General features: G+C 52.0%; 5 protein-coding genes across 5 annotated transcripts; 2 read left to right on the top strand and 3 right to left on the bottom strand.

Annotated features, from left to right (window-relative positions):
* Nucleotides 1-367: 367 nt before the first annotated feature.
* BJX68DRAFT_272028 (glycosyl hydrolase family 81-domain-containing protein) lies at nucleotides 368-3,520 on the bottom strand (the record flags this gene model as incomplete). Its single annotated transcript, XM_071047108.1, has 7 exons — nucleotides 368-384; nucleotides 465-724; nucleotides 791-852; nucleotides 909-2,627; nucleotides 2,672-2,778; nucleotides 2,834-3,302; nucleotides 3,353-3,520. 7 exons carry the CDS (start codon nucleotides 3,518-3,520, stop codon nucleotides 368-370), a joined length of 2,802 nt encoding a protein of 933 aa, XP_070893666.1.
* Nucleotides 3,521-4,997: 1,477 nt separating this feature from the next.
* On the bottom strand, nucleotides 4,998-6,712 carry BJX68DRAFT_272027 (major facilitator superfamily domain-containing protein; the record flags this gene model as incomplete). The annotated part of the gene is made up of 5 exons (XM_071047107.1): nucleotides 4,998-5,334; nucleotides 5,388-5,506; nucleotides 5,558-5,683; nucleotides 5,734-5,996; nucleotides 6,052-6,712. 5 exons carry the CDS (start codon nucleotides 6,710-6,712, stop codon nucleotides 4,998-5,000), a joined length of 1,506 nt encoding a protein of 501 aa, XP_070893665.1.
* A 918-nt stretch (nucleotides 6,713-7,630) lies between these two features.
* On the bottom strand, nucleotides 7,631-10,873 carry BJX68DRAFT_197178 (UTP14 family protein). Its single transcript, XM_071037496.1, has 2 exons — nucleotides 8,055-10,873; nucleotides 7,631-7,987 (listed from the first exon to the last, which is right to left on the bottom strand). The coding sequence occupies exons 1-2, from the start codon at nucleotides 10,785-10,787 to the stop codon at nucleotides 7,805-7,807; spliced, it is 2,916 nt and encodes a 971-aa protein (XP_070893664.1). The 5' UTR covers nucleotides 10,788-10,873; the 3' UTR covers nucleotides 7,631-7,804.
* Nucleotides 10,874-10,965: 92 nt separating this feature from the next.
* Nucleotides 10,966-11,730, top strand: BJX68DRAFT_247513 (mitochondrial 54S ribosomal protein mL41). The gene is made up of 3 exons (XM_071041785.1): nucleotides 10,966-11,233; nucleotides 11,306-11,608; nucleotides 11,665-11,730. Exons 1-2 carry the CDS (start codon nucleotides 11,051-11,053, stop codon nucleotides 11,570-11,572), a joined length of 450 nt encoding a protein of 149 aa, XP_070893663.1. The 5' UTR covers nucleotides 10,966-11,050; the 3' UTR covers nucleotides 11,573-11,608; nucleotides 11,665-11,730.
* A 2,279-nt stretch (nucleotides 11,731-14,009) lies between these two features.
* On the top strand, nucleotides 14,010-15,548 carry BJX68DRAFT_279347 (Homogentisate 1,2-dioxygenase; the record flags this gene model as incomplete). The annotated part of the gene is made up of 5 exons (XM_071048715.1): nucleotides 14,010-14,081; nucleotides 14,136-14,914; nucleotides 14,965-15,005; nucleotides 15,054-15,385; nucleotides 15,446-15,548. Exons 1-5 carry the CDS (start codon nucleotides 14,014-14,016, stop codon nucleotides 15,546-15,548), a joined length of 1,323 nt encoding a protein of 440 aa, XP_070893662.1. The 5' UTR covers nucleotides 14,010-14,013.
* Between the last annotated feature and the right edge of the window lie 122 nt (nucleotides 15,549-15,670).

Genomic DNA, 15,670 nt, shown 5'->3' with positions numbered 1-15,670 from the left:
CTCCGGAGTAGTATTAGTAGGTTTCTGACTGCCGAAGAAAGATGAGGCTGTACTCAGACATTGTACAGAGTACTCAGACGCAAAATGAATCTCTAGTAATAGAGGCCCGAAAATTGGAGTAGCCAAGAAGAAGCAAAGCAACGCGGTGTATTAGCGAATGTATTCTACGAGAGAACGAAAAAAAATCTGCAAGAAACCGTCCACCTGAGATACAGTTGGGTACAGATGCAAACGAGAGAGATATCATGTCGCGTGTAAGCAGAAGAATTCTTGAGAGAAATCAAGTAAGGAAATCATCATCTAGATCGATAGTAAAGAGAGGACGCAGAACTCGCTGCCTTCTTCTCGTTCCCAGAACGAGACAAATCTATGCGCCGCCGAGACCTATTTGAACCCATCAGCAAGCCGATTACCCAGACCAGGCCCGCTGAGTTGAGGGCTGAAGTTGGAGGCAGAGAACTTACCAGCAGCAAAAGCAAGATACCACGTGCGTGAGGCACCGCCGTCGATCCAGCCGTAGTCAAAGCCATCCTGGGCAAAGAACCGCCAGGACGCAGCGGGGTCGATAAGCGCTAAGTTGGCGTAGAGCACGCCCTTCCAGCCGCCGGTGACTCCCTCTGCGGGGGCGGCCGCGTTGGATGCGAAGATGGCGTCCCATTCTTCGCGCACGAATTCCTGGCTGCGGGTGTAGGTGCTTGATGGGAGGAGGGGGAGCATGTGGATTCTAGGTATGAGTGGTTAGTTGGGGTTCTGTTGATGTAAGGGGTGATAGTAGTGAGTGACGCCGTACCCTTGGATGTATTCGAGGTTGTTGCCAAAGTAGGTTGTGTGGTCGACTTTGTTTTCGAAGAGCTGGATTTGTTAATGATGCTCCTCTGAATAGTGGGATAGAGTAGGGAACAACGTACAATTCCTGTCACCTTGTTGGCAATAAAGTTAGACGGATGGTTCGCATTGTCACTCTCCATGAGGAAATAATTGCGCAAGCTCCTCCGCAAGATCCCCAGCATAAGATTTCCCCGAGCCTCCATGCTCGCATCGCCGCTCGTCTTCCCCCACATCTTGAGCGCATAGGCAAACATGACATCTTCCGATGACGACTCCTCGTCCTTGCCGTCAAACGACTCAAAAAGGCCCTTGGCCCATGAGTGCCCATGATACCAATCGAAGGAGCGCGAGAACGGGAACAACGGATCATTCGCTGCGGCATTTCCGGCATCCCGGACGAGCATATTCACCCAGTCCCTGTTGGGGCCAACCCAGCTCGGATCGAGGCTTCCGATGATAGCAGCGGCGTGGATAAAGTACCCGTAGTGGAAATGGTGGTCGTTGTACAGCGTGTTGCCAAAGTCGGCACCGACGTCACCACCGTAGCTGGCCGAGGACACCACACCTTTCCAGACGGTGTCGTACACTAGCGGGTACTGCTGTCTGTTCTGAGTGAAGCGGGCAAAGGCTTGCTTTAGTCTCTCAAGAGCAGGCGCGGCGGCGGCGCGGTCATTTAGGAGCTTGTCCACCGTGTAGATGATGGTTGCGAATTTGCTGAGCGCCTTGCCGCTGTAGTACATGCTGTTCAGGTTGCTTTGGGCGTCAATGTCCTGTTGTAGCTCCGTTGCGGCGGCGCCTCTGATGACTCCTTGAGCGGCTTGAGAAAGTTGAGGAGAGCTGCCGGATGCAATGCTCCAGGGCGCAAAGTCCATGGTTGTTGGGAGATCGGGTTCGGTCATAGTCCAGTATTCGCCAATGACTGCTCTTGCGGCTCCCTTGGTGGTGGTTCGTAGAGTGATATCGACCGCGCGACTACTGGTCTGCGAGTCGAACGCTTCGACATGGTGAGGGAGGGCGAACATCATAAGAGGCGTGCTCTGGACGTCCTTGCCGGCCTTACCCCAGGAGAGACGGTAAGTGCCAGTACGGTCGTTGACTGCGCCGGAAACGACGGCCTCGACGGGGAAGACACCGGACGAGTTGTCATAGAGGCTTTCTCCAGAAGAGCCAGCGGGGTTCTTTGCGACTTGAATAGTACCTGACCAGTCCGCCGGACCGCGTAGATCGGTAGTCGAGACCAGCTGCAGATTTGGATCCTGGCCATCCTGTGGAGTCACATAAATGAGCCAGATAGCGCCATCCTCAAGAGTAGCACGGTATTTGAAGATTCCGGCTTTGGGCGAACCGGCAGTAACGACTTGGCGGAAATGAACGGCACTCTGAACCACAGGCTGAAGCTCATCGTAGACTCCAGTGACGTATCCCATGCCCTGCACAACGGGAATGGTGATCTTCTGGGAAGAATCGGCCTCAGGACGCAGGACAGCGTCTGCTGAAAATGGCTTGACATTCTCAGCAGTTAGTGTCGTAGAATAAGAAAGTTCCGCCGCAGACAGAATGATCGATTGAATCCCAATGGGATTGATATAATACGCGACTGGGTTCCCTGGAAGCGAGCTTGTGGGGCCATAGGCAAGCAGATGCGGTTCAACGTGCGAGACGGACATTCCGAAGCTTCCCAGGTTTCCGCTTCCTTTTGCCCATGCTAGCGAGTAGGGGTGAGTAAAAGTGGCATTCGTTTGGCTTCCAAGAAACAGCGCGCTGTGGAACTTGTTCGTCTCAATAGGGTCTGACGAGTCCTGTTGAAGTTAGACCAGTTGACAGAGCTGATAAGAGTACTCACGACTCCGTTCTTAGCCACCGGGTGGTCATCTCGGGATGCGATTACAGCGGGAATCGGGCCAGTGCCTACTGGCACGAATGCGTCTTGGTTGACCATTGGGGCAGGATCTGGTCACGTAACTGTTAGGGAGGATGACCGCATGTTTGGGCTGCATTCACGGACCTTGAGGGGCTTGGACTACGAATGTGCTTGCCGGCGAGTCAGGCTTCAGGCTGGTAGTAATATCAGCAGCGGAATGAATTTCCGATGTAGATGAAATGGGACTGTCGATAATGCTCTGAGTTGAAGTCGAACTGACAAAGGTTGTAGGCGTAGACGAGAGATTCGAAGCGGTCGAAGTAGATGAAATGGGACTGTCGATAATGCTCTGAGTTGAAGACGAACTGACAAAGGTTGTAGGCGTAGACGAGAGATCCGAAGCGGTATAAGAAGGAACAGCTGCGGCCTCAGGTGACGGCTCAGCTGGAGTGTCTGGCGGTGTAATCTGACCGGGGAGTAGCCAATCAAGCAGAGAACCAGGGCTGCCTAGGGTATCGAGAAGACCATCTAATCCAAAAGGCCCGGTCGACTCCTTTGTTGGCACGGGCAGTTGCAATTCGTGGCCTTCGCGTTCAAGTGCAGTATGATAGACCTGTCTCGGGTCAGCACAGGTATAGCCCAATGAAAACTTGGTCAACTTACACCTTGTGTCTCGGGTGGCAGCAGTCTAGCGCCTTGGATAGAGGGAGGGTGTTGTGTTATCTCCGAGGCGCTGGTTGCTTGGGTGGGAGCTGGGGCAGAGAGCACTGTCTTTGCGGCAAGAAGCCATATTAGCATTGTCAACATGCTCTCCTTAGATAGTGCCTGCATCTTGAATGTTGGGTATGCGACAAAAGGACAAAATCACAAGAAGCAGACTCGGTTTATAACGAGTGCCGTGGTGAAGATTAGAGATTAAGGTGAATTTTCAGTCCCATCTGAGCAGCTATTATTCTGCCCTCGAAAAAGACCAAAGAATGAAAGGCTCTGCAACAGCCCAATCCAATAAATAGAAGATAGGCCGTGATCCAAGACGATAGCTGAAATGACAGGCAGCCTGCAAAAGAGCGTGATGGGAACCGTGAAGAATAACCCAGAGGTAGAGAGCGAACGAGAGAAGAGCAGGTGGCCTGGCGTGAAGGACAGGACAGAGACAGAACAAAAAAGATCGACATGGTGAATAAAAGACAAATAGCTCACCCGACTCGAATGTCAACAGATTCCAGGCACGGTTGATGGGAATCTCGGCCGGCTTGCGCAGGACTATGCTGCAGTCGATGGGCGTACGAAGTCGGCAGATTGCAACGTACCACGAGAATGTGGATCTATGTAGAGATGAGTCTCGAGTCAAAACAAATAACCGCGATGGTCATTAGAATGTAGGACTGCGGATGGCTCCTGGAGGGACTGGAATGTGGGCTGCTCCATGCTCAGGGCCTGAGCCTTGAGGCCACGAGTCTGCAAAGGGGATCGACAAGGGCACTCACAATGAGTGACTGACCGAATCGTCTGATAAGGGAACTGCAATGTGTGTATCGCGATGTTGAGAGTAATTGAGAGGATAAAATTTGCAATGACGCAGGTCGAGAGAAAAAGATGTGGAGCAGAGCAGCAGAACAGGCAGCTAAAATATCACCAGTTCACGATTTTCGCTCAGTACCAGGCAAGCAAGCCAAGAGGAAATCCTCATTGACAAGGCTTTGCCAGTTCCCAGCATGACCTGAACGCACCCGATTTGACTTCGGGATCTTCATTGTTTATCGTCCATCTCGATAGAAACGACGCCAGGAATGCGCCTTGAAGCTTGGACGCTCCGCTGGGCGACGAATGCCCCGCAACGAGATAAACTCGGACCGCATACTGTTGTACCAGATAAAGCGAGATAAAACCTCATGCGAACCATGTGGTCGCGATCAAGGAGGGTGTGGTAAGACTGAGGTTCAATCGAGGTTACAGTGGCTGGTCGCGTTTATGCCCCGCGTTTCCTCAGCAGACCTGGTCATCTCCGCAAAATCAACATTTATTTGGTCGCACCCCCGGAATGACCAACCAGCAGGGATCTAGTATCTGGAAATTTCCGAGGATGGATGACTTGGTGTCATGATACCTTGATTTCAGTATTTGCGAGAATGGATGCAGTCGAATCGGTAGCAAACACCCAAGTTATATGAGCATGTAGAATTCCAATAGTATTCAAGCCGTCATAGCTATACTTTTCGGCCGTAAATTCCATACCATGCGTTCCCAGACGCATCCAAGCTCTACCAAGTCACTGACTAACAAAGGTAATATAACCCTATCGGAAACCTTAAACAAGGTACCTGAATCCCTTCTGCATCCTCAAGCTCTCATCCGGATCATCAACAGCGTGATGCGCAACCTCCGGCACGGCATCCTGCTCCTCGAGCTTCTTGTTGAGCCTGGAGAGCACGAGACGGAAGTAGAAACATCCGACAATAGTAATTCCGAACATCGCCGTGACAATGCCGTAGCTCTGGCGGAAGCCGTTCGCCTCCAGATCCCAAACGTACGAGCCAGCCACGTTTCCGAGCTGACTGAACGCGTTGATCATGGCAATGGCGACGGCACGCTTGGCGGGCGGGCGAGGGAAGGATGAACTGATCCAGGAGTAGAAGACGATGAACCTGAGTTTGTTAGTTTGGCGCAAAGCGACGCTGGAGTGGAGACAAGGGCTTACCCAGCATAAGAAGCGGCTTGGAGGAAGAGAGCGACATAGCGGGCAGCGACGTTCAAGGTCGACATGCTGATGATGAAGCCGACGAGGCCGACGCAGATGGGGCCAACGATGTGCCAGAACTAGAGAGTGTGAGCCACAGAAATTACAATCAGTTATAGCGGTTGACAAACCTTCTCTTGGTAGCGGTCAGAGCTCCAGGCGACACACAGAGAGAAGAGGCAGGAGAAGACCCATGGGGGAGCGCTCATGAGAAGGGTCGGGACGTAACCGAACCCGAGAGTTCCGGTAAGAGTAGGCTGGGCTTGACGTTAGAGAGTGAGCGTCTATGACGATGCGGATAACTTACGAAGAAGGCGTTGAACGAAAGGCCGACAACATAAGCAGTGAAAGTGATCATCATGATATAGATCTTGAAGTCCTTCACAGCCATGAACAGACCATCCCAAGGCCCTTGCTCTTCAGCATCAATATCAGCCTCACCGACATCCTCGGTCATTCGGAGCTGAGCAACTTCGAGTTCTTCCTCCGTGAAGCCGCGAGTGTTGGTAGGCAGATCAGGGAGGATGAATGCTGCAGAAATAGCAATAGCCATTGTGGCGGCACCCTCAACTGGAAGACGATATTGTCAGTAAGCTGCGTATGGTGAGAAGAACAGAGAACATACTCCAGAAGAGCCAGCGCCAGGCAGCGTGACCAAGAACATTCTGCATGTTGGACAGAACTCCGGCTCCCACGAGAGCAGAGAAGGCATTGGAGATGAGATTTCCACAGAACAGAAGGGCATTCCGTGTAGTGAGCTCTCGGCGAGTGTACCATTTCGATAGGATCATGAGGGCACCAGGGAGGAAAGCAGCCTCGACGAAACCAAGGAAGAATCGGATGGAAACCATTCCCGCAAAATTGTGAACGACACCGGACAGTGTCGAGATCAGACCCCAGAGGAGCATGACGGCCGAAATGTAAAGAGAGGGCCGGGAGATTCGGTTAATGAAGATGTTGGAAGGGACCTGCATCAGGATGTAGCCAACATAGAGAATGCTGAGGCAGGTGGCGTATTCACTGTAGTTCAGGTCCAAATCGTCTTGAAGACCCTTGAGGCGAGCAGCGGCGATGTTGTTGCGATCCAAGTAGTTCATGATGTAGATGAGAATGAAGAGGGAGCAGCGAGCATCGAGCTTGCGCTTCAGGCTCTTCTCTACCCGGACCCTCGTTTCCGGGTCCATGGCTGCAGCAGCACCCCTGGCATTGGGCTTTTCGATTGTCTCGACAGTTTGCTTTTCGATCTGGGCGGCATCAGAGCCGGTCTTCGAGACTTCGTCCGCCATGGCTTGAGAGATGGAAAGAAGAAAAGAAGTCAAGTTTTCTCTGAGGAGTAATCCCCGTGGGGTATTTCGTAGGGTTTTATGGGTTAATTGTTTCCCCCCAACAGAATCATGGCTCTGTGCGTTTCCATCAAACCACGAATCAACAGGTGGTACCGTGGACCGTTCGGCTTGCCGGTTCTGGAATACTACTCCGGAGGTATGGGGTTCGAGTGGACCGAAATTCACCCCGCCCCCAATCGGATCTCCAGATTATCAGAGACCAGTTTCCGGGACTTGATTTCGGTTGCCATATGGTGCTCGCCGTGACGTTTCGTCGCGTGAGACGGTATCTCGACTGGCATGGGAGTGGGGATATGGCGTGGGATGTAACCCGTTTGCCGGGGATTACGGAGATTCAGGGGCCACTGGGAGGCCGAAATGCTCGGCGTCCTGGTCTAGCGTCTGGCTATTCTTCGGCCTTGCCAGTCTTTTCTCGAACCGAGATACGGCGTCAAGCCGAACCCTCCTGTGCTCGCTGTAATTTCTCCAGGCCATATCGATCAATTTTCGGGCGGTAATGAGCATTGCGGTACAGAATTGTGTAATTAAGACTACTCCCGACTTCCTTTTCCAATTTTTAGACAATCCGTGGGCAATGGGAAAGATCGGGAGACGACGGACTCGGAGCAAGCATGGAATTATCAAATGCAAAGGGATGTGGGGGAGCGTGGGAGGACACACAGGCGTGGGGGCGGGGAGCTGCACTTTTGCTGGGTTTTGCTCTGGATACCCCACGCTAATCTCAAATAAGCAGCAAAATCTCCCTTTACAGGTTGATTTTAGGGATAGATAGCCCTAGTCACGTTGAAAAAAGAACCCAATGAGGAATGTATACAAGGCCATCCTTGGGACCAAGTTTACAAGTTGCGGAAACCAAACGTCGCTTAGATTTGACACGGATAGCCTTTATCCTGGTGGATTTCTTCATTCCTACTTTTTCCGAGACAGTATAACTCCGGCTCGTTATGAGCAAAATGTCTGCAAGAGCCCCAAGATGACAATAGTCTATATACATTATTCCATGCCAGCAACTGACCAGCAGCCGAAGCGCAACTAAACCATGGGCTTCTCCATCGGCTTGATGACACCCTGCTTGATAATAACGCGAGGCTTGGTGGCTGCGTTGAAAGATTCCTTCGTAGACCACTCGGGGCCGATGGGGATGCGGAGAGACCTCTCGTACTGTTGCTTCGTTTCGTACATATGAGGGAGTTGGGTTGCGAGATACTTGTTGTTCTGCACAAGAAAGAGAATGATTGGTCAGCCAATCAAAAGAAGCTTGGGGGGAGGATGTCCTTTTTACCTTTTTGATGCGTTTCTCATTGATGATGACACGGGAAAGTTTAGCATCCTTGCGCTGTTCGGGCTTAACGCCCTCGACCGTAGTCAAGACCCGCTTCTGGCGCTTTTTCTGCTTCTTGCTGACACCGTCTCCTGTCCAGCTGCCCCAGCCGGGAAGTGTCTCATCGATCACTTGGTCGCCCTCTTCTTTGACGGTGTCGAGCTTCTCCTGCTCGAATGCCTGCACAACCTCGTCACCGGCGAATGCTCTCTGCACGAGATCGTGGTTCTTGAGCAGCACCGGCACGTTAGCCTCGTCGTCGCTGTCGGATTCGGCATGGGTATCACGTAACAGCGGTGTGGACGTCTTGGCTTTTGAGGCTGCGGCAGTCTTCTTGGAGCTGGATTTTGTGGGCTCCGGGCCAACTGGAGTTATGTCAACCGTTTGTTGGGAGTCGTCCGCTTTCGAGCGACGATTCTTTCCGGACGTTTGGACAAGCCAAGGGTTCTCCTCCTCGCCCTCCGACTCGTTCTGCGCCGGAACTTCCTTATTTGCACGAGCGAGAGGTTTGGCGTTTGGTTTCTTGTTCGGTTGCGATGTTTTCTTGGAGGTGCTGGGCTTGGGCTCGAGCTGTTGATCGGCATCATGTTCAGGCTCTTCATCTGACCCAGGCACTTCCTCAAACTCATTGCGGGTGGTCTGCTTCTTAGAATTGTCCTTTTCAGTCTTCTTGTCGGAGTGGCCAAACTTCCTGCGGCCGACCTCAGACTCGGCCTCAGACTGGGATTCTTCGCCTCCTTGCAGCTCACGGTTTAGACGGCGGATCTCAGCGTCGTTTTCCTCTTTGCGGGCAGCGTCAGCGTTTTGCATAAACTTCAGGGATAGCAGCTTAGCATAGGGGCCCTTGGCCTCCTGGTCCGCCTCAGCTGCTCCTTCAAGCTTATTGAGCTTCTTGAGGAGCTTGCGCTTCTCGGAATCGGAATCCTGCTCCTCCCATGGGTTTTCGTTCTCGGACTCAGACTCGGAGCTGGACCCAAGGTAGTCCTCATCCTCGCCCCTGGTCACACGCTTGCCTTCAATGCGCTGTCGTAATTCCTCCTCCCGCTGCGCAAGCTCCACAGCACCATGGCGAGCGTCCTCGTCCCACGCTGTTCGACCGGTTTGCTTCAGACTCTTTGCCCACTTGCTTTCCTTGTGCTTGGAGCCCATGCGAGCCTCGGCCCTCCGCCGCTCATTGGCCTCTCGGTCCTGCTCCTCCAGGTCGACGCCAGCCTCCAAAAGAGCTTGCCGTTCTTTCTGCTCCAATCTCTCTTGCTCTTTTCGATGGACACGGCGGTAGGACTTGCTTTTGATCTTCTTGATCCGCTTAGCTCGTACTTCCTCGCGGAACATCAGGTCACGGTGTTTGCGCAGCTCGGCTCGTCGGGCTCGAATCTCCTCAATAGGCAGTTGGCGCGCTTGTAATTCCTCAAATTCTTGGACTTGGCCTTCAGCAGATTTACCCTGGGCGTCGGCGAGACCACTCTCGACCAAGATATTCTGAATTGCACTCTCCAGGTCAGTCTTTGGCTCAACCACGCCAATGCGGTGAGACACTTGTGCATCGGGATCTGGCAGGGGGAACACCAGGTGCTCAGCCCTGCGGTTGGCCTTGACGGTCTCAAGCCAACGGCCAAGAGTTTCTTTGCTCTTCTCATAGGCTGCGGCGCGTTCAATACGGCCCTGTTGGCGTTTGGCAAGGGGTGCATCCAGCTTTCCCGGAATTCCTGAGGGGGTTTTTGGGGCGGATACTGCAGTGTCAACATGCTTGAGCGAGTTCTTGAGGCGTGAGTCAGTAACGGATGGGAGAAGGTCCGCGACAGTAAGTTTCCGCGTAGCTGTTAATCCGAACTCCGTGGGGGTGAGATGCTCCTGTCCGCTTTTCGTCTTTTTCGTAGCCTTGGAAGCAGCCGTTGTCGTCATAGAGTCCACGAAACTTTGTAGTTTTGAAAGACCGTCGGTATTTCCTTCCTCGTCGTCGCTAACTGATAGCTCGGAACCTTCGTTCTCATCGTCGGATTCGCTTTCATCTTCTTCGCTGTCTCCTTCGCTTCCGGATATATCTTCGTCAGAATCTTCGATCTCAGCACGCTTCTTCGATTTGGCCGCTGTTTTCTTGGCTTCCGCTTCCTCCTCCGCGACGTTCATATCCCAAGCGGCTACCAGATCGATTGCGTCCTCTCCAAGGTCGTCCTCGTCCTCATCCATATCCTCATCTGCATCGGACTCGTCTTCACCTTCAGACAAATTGACCTCGCGCTCACGTTTCGGCTTTTGAGGTTTTGGCTTCGGCTTGTCTTTGTACGTTGAGCTTCCCCGAAAAGTGAACCCCTCAAACCTCTCTTCGTCACTCGAGCCCATAGCCTCATCACTATCCAGCTCGCTATCATTGTCACTGGCTACCCCTATCTTCCACCGGGGGCCTTCTCCATCGCTGCCCGCACCCGAGTCTTCTCCGTCGTCGTCGGAATCATCGCCCGTCCGGCGGCGCTTGTTATCTGGCTCGTCGGAGTCTTCATTCCGCTTGCGCTTGAAGTAGTCGGTGTCATCGCCTAGCCGACTTCTTCGGATCTTGTATCTCTGTGGGTTTTCTCGCTCGGCGATGGAGAGGGCGTTCAGAATCTTTCCGGATCTCCTCTTTGTTGCAGTCTGCTTCTTCTTTTGAGACGCATCGTCGTCGCGGGGACCGCGCTGCTGAGTCTGCTTGCGTGGCATATTGACGCCAAATCAATTAAGAAAGGCGCAGCGAAAAAGAGAACGCAAGAGCCCCTAGTAATCGAAAATGACAAGAGCTTGCGGACAGCTTCTGTTGTGCAGTAATTTTTTCTTATCGTTGGCGGCAGAAAAAAAAAATGTCTTGGCAAAGGCGGAGAGCTGCGACGCCGAGCCAACTGCGACTTTCCACCTCTTCCTCCGCAAGCCAACGAGGACGACAACGGAGGATCACAGACTTTATCTAGCCATCTCGCTTTCTCAAGATGGTTAGACCTACACAGCCGATGATGGCGCGCCTGCGCTTGACAACGAAACAGGTCAATGGCGGCTACTACAAGGGAAACAGAACCGGTTCGATGGGTTATTTCGCAAAGAACGGATCATACATTATCGACTGGAAGAAAGTCCGCACATACAACGTGCCTGAGAATCTGGCTGATTTCAAGGTATGCTACTAGCCGCTACCGATTTGTGACATTATTTTTTCTGAATTGGAACTGATCCGAGTTGAAATACAGCTTACCCCATTCGTGACGAAACTTATGCCCCCTACGAAGAGCAAATACTTCAAGGAGATACAAAGAAATGGAAAGACCGTCAGTGTTGAGAAGGGCTTCCAGGCCGAGGACTATCTCGAACTCTGGGCTTCGGACAACGGCCCTGAAGTTCTCGAATATGAACGGAAAGACCAGAGACGTGCGGAGTATGCCCGTGCCAGGCAAGAGTACGAACGGCAGAAGGCTGAGCGTGCGAGGCCATCTGAGCAGGGAGCCGGAACACCTTGAAGATATGGCGTTGGAAACATAAGGTTCATCGCGGAGGTAGGTGGGAAAATCGCCCGAGAGAGTCCCACGAATGTTTCTCATCGTGATCCTAGATATGTGAGCGCCGGCCAAAGAGCTTCTCGTTCACTGGATTGTGCCCACCATCGCTCTTGGTGGACGCCGCGCTTGTTGTTTTATATGTACATTATTGGGCATTTGGCGGCGGAAGGTACTCGATACCTGCGATTGCAACCGGCTCTCGGTTGGCAGACACGGGACAATCCCTGTGTGAAGTCGCTTCTCTGGCGTATTTATGAGTTTTTGCAGGGTAGCATGGCTTGTTTTGTTTGTCTTTGACCGTTTGAATAGGATCTAAGCATATAAGGCTTTTACGAATACCCGAATATAAGGGAGTTCGAGCATTCCAGCTATATCTTGTACGGCGTCAAACCACTTCTAAAGCGTCCAACCAGTCTATGTTGATGCCGTGTCTGACCAATACCATATCTCTCTACTCTGGCGAGTGCTTGTCGGTTGGCCCCCTCTTGGTGATTTCGCAGCTGGCTCGCCCCTGTTTTCGCCGGAGAGGTTGGAAGCTGCATGCCTTTCCACTATGATCTCACCCATTGACCCCAGGCGTTGCCCCTCTTCTGGCACTGTCATCTCTACTCGCTTCTGAGCTCGCTTGGCACCTGTCTGGAGGGGGTGATCTGCTATCAATTCTTTGTTAGCCAGTGCCCTGCTGCATGATTTAGCAGTAACACAAAGCTTTTAGCCAATCACTGTCTTAGTCATAATGTCGGCTTTACTCCCCAAGATCACCTGGTAATATCCTGCTGCAGGTAGATATCTACCTGCGCAAACTTTGGGAGTGGAGACCTCGAGGCAGACATGTCTGTGTTTCGTACGTTGACTGGCTAGCTGTGTGACTTCATTCACCAGCACCTTGACTACAACCAGTATATTTGCATGCATAGGTTTTTGGACAAGGCGTGATCTTTTCCACTTCGCTTGTCTATTAATCAACTGACCTCGCACACTTGTTTTCTTCTTCTTTCTTCCTCTCCTTCCTCTCACCAAACCCCTCCTCTCTCTTCTACCTCTCCTGCATACTTGCTACCTTCGGCTTCTAGCTATCTCGAATCCGCTACAAACAATTCTTCTGACAGCAGTCAAGATGCACGTCTTTTCCACCCTTCTCTCTCTGGCTCTCCTTGCTGCCGTTGGAGATGCCGCTACTGGGAAGCGTGCTGTCGGTAAGTGCCACGCATTTAGTGTCGCCCTGCTCGAAGCCATATCTGATATCCTGTGCTACATAGGTCTTGCGTCTCGTGAAGGTTTCACCACAGTGGCCGCCTCTATTGCTGTCATTACCGATGAAGCTGGCATCCAGCGCGAACTTGTTCAGCCTAGCCTGATTGAAGAGGACCTCATTGCTGAGGATGTGAGTACCCCTTCCACACATCACTTGATCTTTCTCTTCGTTTCATTTGTCATTCGAGTCAATACTAATGCAACACTTCTCGAAATAGGAGGACTTCTACTACTACGCCGACATCACTGACATCTTCAACGGTGGAAAGCCTAAGCCCAAGGACAAGTGCTCTAAGAAGTGCGGCAAGGGTAAGCACTGCTGCCCTCGCCACTTCTGCCACGCCTCGGCCGGCAAGACAGGCAAGTGTCTTGGTGGAAAGTAACTCGGTTCGCTGTCAGCGTGATGGTGCTGGATCGCTTTTGTGATTGTTGAGGTTGTTGATTTCGGTCGATGGGAGGGACATGACTGAGCTTTTGGGCACGTGGTGAGATGTTGCATAGAAGTCTTGGACGAGTTGTACCTATCGCGATCTCTAGATAGTTGTTTTGTACCATATGTACCATACCGTACCTCTACTAGCCGCTGAGCAGTAGATATGAACTGGACGTCTTTCAGACAACCTATTATTGCGTAGTACTTTTTCTTTCCGCTAAGCTCACTATCTATTCTGAAAGACTCCGAGGTTGAGCAGCCTTGTTTCCAGAAAATTCACACTAACCCTCTTAGTCCCTTCGCTAGTCGAGCTATAATTCGGCACAAGCAAAGGATTCTGAGTGTATCTCTGTTGTCATCATTGGTGCCCGCTAGCCCGCTACTCCTCGGCTCCAAGCTCCCTCACATTCATCCTCTCACATCCATTCCGCCCAGACAAGCCGTTGCCGCAAGCGCAAATCATGCGGGGAAGGAAGCTGAGCGGTTCATTTCCGAAGCTATCGTGGTCGGAATTGGAGGCTTGATCTTGAGCGAACCGTTGCTTTCTCGCTATAAGAATGGGGCCTGACTCGAGTGTTCCTCGTCAGCGGCCCCTCGGCTTTTTTGAGCCTGCGAAAACGTATATCCAGTTGACTTGAGCTTCTTTACTTCTAACAAGTTTGTCTCTAAGCTCATTTATTGTTTGTTCTGAAGGCACTGACTGAGCTATTTCAGAATGCCCGCATCCAAATTCGACGTTGAGGATCCGTTCGAATATCACGCCTGTCTGAATTCATACCATGAGTATTTTCCCCTCCCCTGATCCAACAAAAATAACACTTTCTGACAACCGAACAGATCAGAAGCCGTGAAGGATGCCCTCCCCAGGCCTCAAAGTCTCCCGCAACGTCACGCGCTGGGCCTCTACCCCGAACGCATCAGCGGAACATCCTTCACTGCGAAACGCGCAGTGAACAAGCAGACATTTCTCTACAGAATCCTTCCATCAACCGCCCAGTCCGGATGGAGCAAAGTCCCCGAGCACCCGCTTAACCACCGTCCACACTTTGAGCTCAACTTTGTCCCCGATCAGCTAATCTGGCCTCCTACCGAAGTCCAGGAAGATAAGACCTTCCTCGATGGACTACAGATGATTGGTGGAGCGGGGGATCCCACGATTAAGAACGGCGTCGCGTATTACTTCTTCACCTGCGGTGTTAGCATGGATCAGAAGCAGGCATTTTACTCTGCTGATGGGGACATGCTTCTCGTCCCGCAGATCGGAGTGTTGGATATTCAGACTGAGATGGGCGATATGCGGGTTAGGCCGAGGGAGATTTGTGTCGTTCCTAGGGGGATCAGGTTCCGTGTTGCGCTGCCTCATGGACCGTCTCGTGGACACGTTATCGAGGCATACTCGGGACATTATGATGTTCCTGAGCTGGGGCCGATTGGGTCTTTGGGGTTGGCAAATGTCCGTGATTTTGAGATCTCGAAGGCTAAATACGTTGATACCGAAGAGGTCACGGAAGTCATTGCCAAGTTTGGTGGTCAGGTCCATAAGACAGAGATGCAGGGGAGTGCATTTAACGCTGTTGCGTGGCATGGCACTTACTATCCCTTCAAATACGATCTCGGTAAGTACCAAATGCAGCTGGAAGGGCCCTGTGCTAACCCAACCTTGCAGGAAAATTTATGCCCATGGGCTCAACGCTCTACGACCACCAGGTAAGCACCATACCACCTTAACACCACGACAAGTTCTAACAAACCCAGGACCCCTCAATCTACGTCGTTCTATCTTGCCCCTCCGACAAGCCCGACCACGCCGCAGTCGACTTCCTCGTCCTCGGACCCCGTTGGATGGTCATGGAAGATACGTTCCAAATTCCATACTTCCACCGCAACACCATGTCCGAATTCTCCTCTGTGATAAGCGGCGGATTCGATCTGTCGCGCGTTCCCCCGCCGATGTACGGCATGAGCGGGCTTCACAATGTCCTGAGCCCGCATGGTCTGTCGGCTCATGAGACTGAGAATGCGATGAAGAAGGTTCTCCGTCCGGAGCGTGTGCCGGACGACACGATGGCGATTTTGGTGGAGAGTTGGTAAGACGAATTCATTTCAGAATTTTTTGACAGAAGAGCAACTAACCGCGTACTCGATAGCTATCCCATTGGACTAACGGACTGGGCATATGAGAATGCAATCAAGCCGAATAGCGCTCCTGGCTTTGGTGGCTTCAAGCGTCGATTTAACCCTAAGATGTAGTCTCCTTGTTACGCTGTGTTGTAGTAGTTTAGTGTACTTATCTTGCTCTTGAGTCAGTAGAGATTTATTCACTTACCTCAATCAATAGAGTTTTTTCCCTTTTAGTTTTATCTCGAACTTTG

This window comes from Aspergillus pseudodeflectus, assembly GCF_044049435.1.
Source record: "Aspergillus pseudodeflectus strain CBS 756.74 chromosome Unknown BJX68scaffold_72, whole genome shotgun sequence".
Taxonomy (NCBI): domain Eukaryota; kingdom Fungi; phylum Ascomycota; class Eurotiomycetes; order Eurotiales; family Aspergillaceae; genus Aspergillus; species Aspergillus pseudodeflectus.
This window is presented reverse-complemented; position numbering and strand designations above follow the sequence as displayed.